This window comes from Ochlerotatus camptorhynchus, unplaced genomic scaffold (assembly GCF_037179485.1).
Source record: "Ochlerotatus camptorhynchus isolate MF236.1 unplaced genomic scaffold, CSIRO-AGI_Acam_v1.1 ptg000550l, whole genome shotgun sequence".
Classification (NCBI taxonomy): Eukaryota; Metazoa; Arthropoda; class Insecta; order Diptera; family Culicidae; genus Ochlerotatus; species Ochlerotatus camptorhynchus.
Window position 1 is genome coordinate 3,408,361 of NW_027041033.1, and position 10,998 is coordinate 3,419,358.

Consider the following 10,998-nt stretch of genomic DNA (forward strand, 5'->3'; position numbering starts at 1 on the left):
TAAACTACAATCTACTCTTGAACCTTGGAGATCGACAGAAGATAATTCAGTTTCCATACTTCCGGAATCCGGTAAATTGCTTCCATCTTGACAAAATTGGTAATCTTGGCCCTCCTACTTCGTGCTCCCATTGGTGAAATAATGTATTCTTAATTACTGAAATTCCCCACAGTGGAAGGGACGTTCGGTATCTTACCATCAGAAGTACACATGAACATTATTTCGAACAGAGAAAAGCTTTATTGAATTACTAAAAAAAAATATCGATGTATTACAGATCAAAAGATGGCTCCTGCAATCCTACAGCTGGTCTTCATTTACTTTTAGAAAAAAAAACTCCCATCCTACCTCGTTTTCCGGACCCTTCCGTGATCACTTCCTTCCCAAGTTGACCAACTTTTGCACGATTTTGTTCGCATCTTTAGCATGAAGCAGACCTTCGTTGGGATTGTTCTCGTCCTTCTGCATTTCGTTCTCTTCGCCATCAGTACTGCTGGCTCCTTTGAGCGATGCCACTCCCTTAGCATGGGCCTGAACATGCAATGCATACTCGACCGCATTCAGGAACCTTCGGTTGCAAAGGTGACACTTCATCTCCTTCTTCGGTGTGCGGGTAATTCCGGTATGGCCAACTGTTCGTGCCTTCTTCCGGATGGCTCCCGTTGATGACGTGGGTTGGGTGGTTCCACTCCCGCTTGCGTTGTTGGAACTCGTGTCTCCGATGCTGCTCGATGCAGACGTGTCCGAATTGACGGTGCTTCCCGAGGATGGAAGTTTGATGTGACCGTTGAGAGGGGTGGAGGAAGACTTCGAGCTTGATGCTCGCTGTAGGTCGTTTTGAGCCAGCAGTTTGCGTTTGTCGGGGATCGGGATCTTCAGGCAGTTGATAATCAGGTGATTTGAAAGGATTTTTGCATTAATGAAAGTTTTAGAGCAGTAACGGCACTTTGTGTCTGCAGCTTTGCCCGCTTCAAGGGATGTCCCCGGGGAAGCGATGTCATGCTGGTGGGCTAGTTTTTTGTGCGTTTCCAACGATGATTTCAGGCGGAATGGGCGCTGGCAAATGTCACAGGTAAATGATTCCGGTCTTTTGAAAGCGGTAGGCGCAATGCTGGCCATAGACGGCGGTCGAATTCGGGGAGTCGGTTTCGTGGCCTCCTTGGGAGAGCTTTCACTTTTGGACTCTGTGACCGGTGCGAGAGATTTGCGTTGCTTTGCCAGCGGTTCGATAGAGGAATCTGTGGTGGGTCGCTTTCCGTGAGAAATTCGCCGGGTGGTGTCACTGCTGCTGAGAGTCGTCTTTGCCGGAACCTTCAAGGGGACTTTTGGAGGAACTGAAAGGAGTTTTTAAAAATTTCATCAAAAAACCCGACTTTGTTTTTAGGAAAATCACTTACTGGGAACTACAGATCGTCGGAAAGCCTTTACCGGTAAGATCGATTTCCGGGACGCAACCGCAGTCGGAACAACGGATTTGCGTTTCATAGCAATACTTGTAGATGGTTTCAAAGACGCCCCAACTCTAGGAGCAGGAAGAATCGACTTTCGGTTTGGTCCTACTTTAACCGAATCGCCAATCACTTGTTCCTCTTTCGGGATTGTTGAAACTTGTGCAACGACAGTTTTCGTAGAAGGTATAACCGATTTCCGCTTCACATTTACCAAATCCGATTGACCGATCTTTCGCATCTCTTTCAATCGATCCGGAATCAACTTCACAGTGCTGGACTTGCGTGAAGGTTTCACAATCGGGGAAGCAACTCGGTTCTCATTCAACTTGATACCGATATTTGAGCTTCTGGTCTTGATACGCTCTGCAGCCACCATTGGAATCAGTGACTTTCGTACACCCTTCTTCCGCTCGCTAAGAGGCCTATTTTCCTTACCTTGTTGCTCGTTCGGGGCCTTCTTCAACGACTCAAAGAAATTCTGGAGTGAATTGGAACTTCGACGTTTCTCCGGGGTCACTTTGACATGCTCTTCCTCCGGATCGTTTACCTTTATTTGCGGAAGTGGCGTCGCTTTATTCACATCCAACGAATCGAAAAACTCTGCCAGAACGTTCGTCCCGAAGGATTTTTGCGCAACTGTTGAAGCAGCGATGTCCACAACCGATTGAACGCTACTTTCCTCCCCTTCTTCCGTAGAGGAACATTCCGACAGTTTCGGTTCCCGCATTTTCTTCATCGCCGAAGGCAACTCCCTCTCATCCGTTTCGTTCAATTTACCAATACCACTCAGATTCTTGCCAACACTCCGCAGTGCTTTGGCCGGCGTTGAAGACACCCCCAAGTACTTGCAGCTCATCTTGCTGGCCACTTTGACCGTCGCTGGCGATGCCACCATAATCATCGGCTTCCGGATGGTGCTCACTTCCTCCACACTAAAATCGTTCTCCAACGTGTGGTCGATCGATGTATCTTCCTTCATTGCCACCTTCTTTTCTCCATCCACCATTGAGGCAGAAGCACCGATATTGTTAGTGGCTGTCTCATTTCCGTCCTCGGTCATGGTGTAGTACAGTGAACTTCCGGATGTGATGCTATCGTCGTTTGCCGTCTCATACCCGGCGCCGTTGCCTAGCGACTGACAGCTGGAATTCAATCCCGCTCCCGCAGACGAACGAATCCGAAGTCTCGACATACGGTCCATTCTGGGCGACACTGGATTTTGTATTTGATCAACTGTAATTATATTTATTTAATTAGCTGATTGCTTGTCCAATATTGCTCACACGACCGGGTCTCGAAAGCAATGTCCCAGATACTTACCCAGGTTGGGAGGAACGTTTTGACAGAACTGAAAATTTCACCTACACCTAACAATCAAGGTAAATCGCGTTGCTACCCGGAATAGGCGTTAATAATCCAATAGCCGATTGCTACTTGGATCTTCTTGTATGCAGAAATTACAAAAAAAAAAAACGAATGAAAATACGGTTTTTTTCGATCACAGAAAATAAAATCCACCAAACCCGATTGGCAAAATGCAACTGACAAAAACAAAAGCGTTCGATGATGTCCGCTCTTCGCATTTATCGCTCATTCTTGGTCGGTAAGGCAGGGTAATGTTTTTGAAAATGTGGCTGCGTGCTGAGAATCGGGTCATACACGCTAAAAATTAGTTTACCATTTTCTCCACGTTGCAAACAAATACAGTCTAACCCCTGTAATTCGAAATCTTAAGGGCTCATCATTCCTTAAAATCTCTAACTTCCTTGAAGTTCCCTTATAAACAAATACGATAAACGAACTGTGTCCCGGATGGGTAAACTATCCCGACCAACCATTAAATTAAATTTCTTTAAATTGCGATATATCGGCCTTTAAGGCCATTCATATTAAAAATCGATAGCTATCGTCACCATGAAGAAATTCAAAGATACTCCAAGTCTAGCTCCAAGTCTAATAATGAATAATTTATAAAGATTTTTATCAAAATCCCGATACCAATCGTTAACGATATAAACACAGACAAACAGACATAACTCTCATAAGTTGTTCATCGATCAAGCATTTAACGGTCAATTTAAAAGTATCTCAGTTGGTAGTACTGCCACCTGTGGCGCACATAGTCAATTCACTTGCGTTTGACGTTTACACACTACCGCCATCTGTTCAGCGTACTACCCACCACAGTGTACTCAACAGATGGCGGTAATGTTTTAGCGGCGATGTTTTACAATGATAAATATTCAATGTGTTATGCCTGTTTGTCTGTGATATAAAGATATCGATTTATGTTGCCAGTTCAGTACTGATCTTTACATGGATCTATTTGAAACGTAATTTTTCTTTTCCTTTATTTAACGGCGGTCTCTGTTCCGCAATCTCACACCAAATTTTCAAATCCTGTTCCAGCTAAATGAATTGCTGAATCGCGTCCAGCAAAACTAACTTTAACTGAATAATCAGTAATATGAAATATTTTGCTGAACTTTCCAGTAAACTGTATTAAACGTCAAAATCGGGCTAAAATCCATCATTATCTCATTCACGGTTTATGATTATTTTTATGTTCAGTGTTCGACTAACAAAATATCTTTGAAATTATATAAAAAAGAGCGTTTGCCATGAAGTAAGTATACTAAACTACCTTAGCAACCTGAATCAAGTTGAAAAACTATCGTTTTTCTCTGAAATTTACAACTTTCTCCATTAGTAAACTTACACAGGAGTCTCCTTAATAAAGAAACAACAACAACAACAACTCACCCAGGATGGAACATCATAGCTTCTTCAAGAAAATTTTTTTAAGAAGTGCAGTAACATTTAATAAATTACTATATTCAACTACATGGAAATGTAATCAAATATTTATTCCAACCAGTGCTGCACAATTTCGACAATACATGGTGATACTCAAAATTCTGCTTTGGTCACTCGTTTGAGCTAACAGTCATCGTCAAGGCAAACCATGTCAATTGTCAGTGGCATTTTTGTCAGTGACGAACATGTGCTGATTTGTTTATTAGCTAAATTTAAAATGAAATAAAATGGCTTGAGCAAAACAATTACATGGAGCCATTAAAGTGAACAAGCATCTACGTCCTGAACAGCTTGGATAACAAAAATGTGACTCAGAATGCAAGAAATTACCCTTTCTGTTACCAGGTGAATCTTTGTCATTGACGAAAAAATGAATGAGATTTTGACAAAGATTTTTTTGAGGATCAAGTCTATCATTGACTATGTGAAAAACAATTTTGTCAATATCGTGCAAAAGTCTGTCAATGACAATGACAAATCTCAGCACTGATTCCAACAATGAGATGCCTCTTTCTTAAAAAAAAAAACAACAATCGAGATTTGCTGCTCTTCCAGCAAAATGATTGATCTTCCGTTTTGCTGGATAATCAGTAAAGTGCTGTCAATTTGGCATTGTACGAAATTGCTGGTCTTCCAGCAAAAATATTTTGCTGGACGGATTGCTGAACTTTCAGCTCGGAAAAATCCAGCAAAATATTGCTGGTTTCCAGCGATAAAAAATGAGTGTGTAGTGCCAATCACCGACGGACATCGATTGCCATCCATTGACGGCAACCGAATGTGCAGGAAGGCAGCTTCCACACCTGCGTAGGATATCGCACCCATTCACATCACACATGGGCCGGGACCAACGGCTTTACTTCCCTTCCGAAGGAAGACGTGACCAGAGATTTTTATGCCTCAGAAAAATCCCACCGACCTCGGCTGGGATTGAACCCAGACCCATCGGGGTGTTAGAAAGCAATCACGCTTACCACGACACCACCGGCGCCGGCTGATTTGAAACGTAATTAAACATTTAAAAAAATATTTTTTGCGAAGCGCGGAAATTAAATATCTTATTTAATTGAATCATCTTAGCCAGACCAAAGATGAATACTAAGATGAATCTGTCGGAAGAAAAACTTTCTATTCTAGTGTCCTCTTTCACGGTCCCTTTCATCCAATGAATACACTCCGTATTCAAGGTAATTTTGTGATTTTGCTGCCCCCTCGGTTAGAGATGAAATTTTGCGCTCATTTTTATCAAAGCATCACACCAAAATCAGATATGTCCCATTTTGTAATTACTCGATTAACAACTAGTCGATTATATTTTGTTCGCTGTGCTGTCATTTTTCCACCAATAAGAGCACAGCACATGTTTGAAACGATCGGTGATGATCCTCTGGAGATGTTAATGCTTATATCGACATGATATAACCCATTACAAATATTTTACTTTTCGGTTCGTTAATCGATTAATCGATTATTCGCATGAAAATCGGCCATCACTAGATGTATGTGAAATGTCATTTCAAATATAAGGACCATACATAAATAGTGACACAATTTGAAAGGGACCGGGGCTAATCACAAATTACGTCCACACGGTAACTGAAATAAACGCGAGTGTTCACCGGTTGGCCAGACTGTGATCATCAACAGAAGTAAACATATTTCTGTCAATTACAGTGCTGATATTTTTAAGACTTTTTTAACTGCACAATTACTAGTTTCGATCCCATGCCATTTAGGGTATACTGATTTCGTTGTTGGTTGCAGATCCTCGGGTCTACGGCTGCTGTTGATGACCTTCCCAACGACTGCAAAACATACTCTTGTACATGGTGTGTCGAAGTTTCTGTACATTTATTCATGCATCTTTGAAATAGTTTGTCATAATATCAAAACAGTCAGTCGTCAAGGTTTCAAGTTTCCTCTTTCGTTTCAAAATGCCGAGAATTCTACCACGGATTCTTAAAAAAAGACCGAGAGCACATCGACGTAAACTTAAATTGGGTTCTTTAAGGGTATTGAGGTAAATGCATATTCGTAATCTGCATTAAAAATGGAACCCCATCCCAAAATTTCATGAATTTTGGTACACTGGAACTATTTTAAATAAATACGATTACATTTTCAAAAATCAACTTATTAGCGCCCCTCGGTGTCACTTTGTATGGGAGCGAGCTGGCAGTTTGTCAGTTTAGAGCATTTGTGGTTTGCTCCACACAGAAAAACTAAACTACCCACCGCTTGGGTTTTTTTAAACTCAAATTTGAGTTATTTGACCTCTGCCCGTTTCATTTCCTCTCGCTATTGTTGTCAAAAATAGAACGAAAGATTCGACTCAACCGTCTAGTTCCGTACGAGAAGCCAAAATTGAGTAATATGCGATATACCCAAATTTGAGTTAATTGAACTTAATTTTGGGTAGAAAAAATTGAAAATAACTTAGCGATGGGTAATTTCTTTTGCCGTGCTTAAATGCAAACTACTTTGAGCCGGTTTACCCAAATTTGGCTTATCGTACGGAACATGGGAGATGAGTGAAAAGAACTTAATTTTGGGTTGTTTTGAATTTCTGTGATGTTGAGATATTGACAATTGAAAAGAGTCATTTTTTCGAAGAAAATAGCCTTTAACCCTCGCTTTAACCACAGACTAACAGACATAACACTGGCAATTTGTTCGTCGAATACGCATTTAACGGCCAATTTAAATGTTTTTAGTAGGTAGTACCATAGAGGTAACTCTAAGACCACTGGGTCCCGAAGAAAATCATTATTATTTTTGGCTCACTCAGTACCAGAACAACGGTCCCAAGCAGTCCCAAGCTATTTCACTCACCCCTGCATGTTCTGCATGAATCCACACACCCCTGATGTTATCTGTCAAACTTTCATAGCGAATCAAAACAAACATAGTGTAGTAATAGAATTTCAACTAGAATAGGGTACGTTAATCGTTTGCTTGGGACCAATAGGCTACTAAACTGGTGAGCCAATTTAAAATCGTTAGTTTCGTATTGATTGTTGACCCAGTGGTCTTAGAGTTACCTCTATGGTTCTACTGTGATCTGTCAAAAGTTCTTGGTAAACAAAAAAAGTCAGCTGATCGCAACTGTCTCGTGGACATCCTTATCATGACAATGTGATCGCTGCGCTTCCAGATCTCCCTTTAAATCGACCCGCTGTGCCAATTTGTCAATAATACATGACACTTTGGACGGGGTTGCTGGCTTGTTTGGTCCACTGTTCGGATATACAAGTGGCAAGCCTTCCCCTTCACGGATCGCTCCAAAAATTGCTGCAAACGAACTGCAAATATATAATAAACAAAATTACTGTGCATGAAAAATATGACAATGGACAATGCTCGAGGAGCACTGGGAGTTTTCGAACGACGCGTGCTTAGGACCATCTTTGGCAGGGTATATGAAAATGGTGTATGGAGGAGAAGAATCTAGATAGAGCTGGAATTAGGGCGTAACAGCCTTTGTAAACAATGACTTCTCTTGTTGACAGACGACTAACTGGCGAAGAAATCAATTAAAATAATGTGGTTCGCTGTTGTTCGCGATTGAAACGAACGTAATGTGTTGTAGAAGTAGTAGAAGTAGTTGTTTTGTGTAATCGCCCTAACCACTTACCCAATCCTTTAAAACTCTACTAACCCCGAGGCGACCGCGGGTAATCGGTTTCCGAAACTAACCCTAATGTGCTACATGTGTAATTTGTATCAAGACCCTGAAAACAAGCTTTGATCATTTCCTTACGATGCCGCTGGCTTGGCACGAGCATGCAAGCAGCAGAACCGACCGAGCGACGAGCGACCGACCGACCACAAACCAACGAGCGTGCAGCGAGTGCTGATTGGTTATGACTGAAGGAGAAATGAATGAATGCAACATCAAGAAGAAGAAAGCCAAACACATTTAAAGCGACGCATTTTGCGCGTCGCGATCATACAGTCCACAAGCTTTGTAAAGCAAACACTGAAATATAGCGCCGTTGAAGGTTTTAATTCTCGTTTTTTCCTCCTTGGACAAGCCGAAGCCAAAACAGTCCTTTTCAGGGCTATGAATTGAGTTGGATTTCAGTCGAGCTTTTCGTTGTGTTCCCGTTGGCATTCCCACAGGGGGAATTGGCCAAATCAGCTGGAATCCTCCGAGCCGAGGATTGCCACACCATCTCCAGTGTCCGTGATCGGACAGCTGTAATAGAATTTTCTTAGAACCTTGTGCCATCAGCCACCAGATGGGCTAGTTTTTTTGTTTTGATTTGAACATAGTTGATTTTGTGTGCAATATGATCTTTGACAGTGTGCAAAGAGTGTATCATCAACAATCAATACGAAACTAACGATTTTAAATTGGCTCACCACTTTAGTAGCCTATTGGTCCCAAGCAAATGATTAACGTACCCTATTCTAGTTGAAATTCTATTACTACACTATGTTTGTTTTGATTCGCTATGAAAGTTTGACAGATAACATCAGGGGTGTGTGGATTCATGCAGAACATGTAGGGGTGAGTGAAATAGCTTGGGATTGCTTGGGACCGTTGTTCTGGTACTGAGTGAGCCAAAAATAATAATGATTTTCTTCGGGACCCAGTGGTCTTAGAGTTACCTCTATGGTAGTAGTGTTACCATGTGGTACAGTTCAGTAGTAGTGGTGTTGCCATGTGGTACACTGAAAAATTGCAATAGCAGGTAAGTCACCAAAGTTTTCGAGCCGCTCCGTCTGTCACTTCGTTTGTGGTATAAGCATAGAGGTAACTCTAGAACCAGAAGGTCCTGAAGAAACAAGCTCAACTTTTTGGCTTAGCTCTGGTACTATCTTCGGTCCCAAGCTAATCGATTCACCCCTCGAAGCATAGGAAAATCCACTAACCCCTCATTTTATCTGTCAAACTTTCATAGCGAATCAAAACAAACATAGTGTAGTACTGGAATTTATACTATAATGGGGTACGTTAATCGATTTGCTTGGGACCAATAGGCTAGTCAAGTAGTGAGCCAATTTCAAATCGTTAGTTTCGTATTGATTGTTGGTATAAGCAACAATCAATACGAAACTAACGATTTTAAATTGGCTCACCACTTTAGTAGCCTATTGGTCCCAAGCAAACGATTAACGTACCCTATTTTAGTTGAAATTCTATTACTACACTATGTTTGTTTTGATTCGCTATGAAAGTTTGACAGATAACATCAGGGGTGTGTGGATTCATGCAGAACATGCAGGGGTGAGTGAAATAGCTTGGGACTGCTTGGGACCGTTGTTCTGGTACTGAGTGAGCCAATAATAATAAGGATTTTCTTCGGGACCCAGTGGTCTTAGAGTTACCTCTATGCTGGTACTCTCTTCGGTCTCAAGCTAATCGATTCACCCCTCGAAACATAGGAAAAACCACTAACACCTTATCTGTCAAACTTTCATAGCGAATCAAAACAAACATTGCGTAGTACTAGAATTTCGACTAGAATGGGGTACGTTAACCGTTTGCTTGGGACCAATAGGTGAGCCAATTTAAAATCGTTAGTTTCGTATTGATTGTTGACTGTAAGGCGTCTAGCATCAAAGTTGAGGAAGTGAATCTATTACATCTCAAAATCAAACGCTGTAATCTCGATATTTGTGTTGCATTGGCCAGAAATAAAATGGAAGGGCAAAATTCTAGATAAGGAGAGATGATTGATTTGTATAGCTGTATTTTACTGGCAATAGTTAAATCGTTTTTCAGTCGACATAGAATTCCATACTTCTTGGCAATTTTCTTGATGACAATGTGAGAGTTGAACTTAAGGTTCTCATCAATAATCACGCCAAGATATTTAATCTCCCGAACGCGATCAATAGTCTCATCATCAATTACAACAGAGACGTTCTCATTTACTCTATTCCGCGAAATTACCATACATTTAGTTTTATTTGTATTCAATTTCAACTGCTTATACTTCAACCATCTCCGCAAATCTCCATTCAAGTGTAAAACGGCATCATCTAAATGCTAACTAACGATTTTAAATTGGCTCACTACTTGACTAGCCTATTGGTCCCAAGCAAATCGATTAACGTACCCCATTCTAGTTGAAATTCTAGTACTACACAATGTTTGTTTTGATTCACTATGAAGATTTTACAGATAAAATAAGGAGTTCGTGGATTTTCCTATGTTTCGAGGGGTGCATCGATTAGCTTGGGACCGAAGATTGTACCAGAGCTGAGCCAAAAAGTTGAGCACGTTTCTTCGGGACCTTCTGGTCTTAGAGTTACCTCTATGATTATTCCCCACGGTACTGGAAACAGAATCATTCAAAACAGTCCGTTGAGTTCTGTCAGACAAATAGCTTTCAAACCATTTATATGCAGTACTCGTAATTCCAACGCGCTTGATTGATCTTAAAGGCCCACGCACATTTGATCCGGATCGGACGCGTTGCGGCAAAGTGACAGCAAAATCTATTGTCTAACTGTCAAATTTACGCCAACGCAACGCTAACGCATCTAATGTGGGTGGCCCTTAACAATAAGGCCCTAGAAATTGCTTCAAAATCGCGTTTAAGATCCAAAAAAACAGCAACAATCGTATCTTTACACCCCAAGTTATTTTTCCACTTCGCTAATATGTATCAAATTCAACGCGATTTCACAGGTACAGGGCTGTTACAAGATTTTCTAAAATCGATCCGCGAAATCCGCGATTTCTCAAAATAAATCCGCGACTTCAAATACTAATCCG

General features: G+C 41.3%; 1 protein-coding gene across 1 annotated transcript; it reads right to left on the bottom strand.

Moving 5' to 3' along the window:
* Window positions 1–263: 263 nt before the first annotated feature.
* Window positions 264–2,972, bottom strand: LOC135713290 (uncharacterized). Its single transcript, XM_065236373.1, has 3 exons — window positions 2,772–2,972; window positions 1,398–2,684; window positions 264–1,334 (listed from the first exon to the last, which is right to left on the bottom strand). Exons 2-3 carry the CDS (start codon window positions 2,650–2,652, stop codon window positions 373–375), a joined length of 2,217 nt encoding a protein of 738 aa, XP_065092445.1. The 5' UTR covers window positions 2,653–2,684; window positions 2,772–2,972; the 3' UTR covers window positions 264–372.
* Window positions 2,973–10,998: the final 8,026 nt, after the last annotated feature.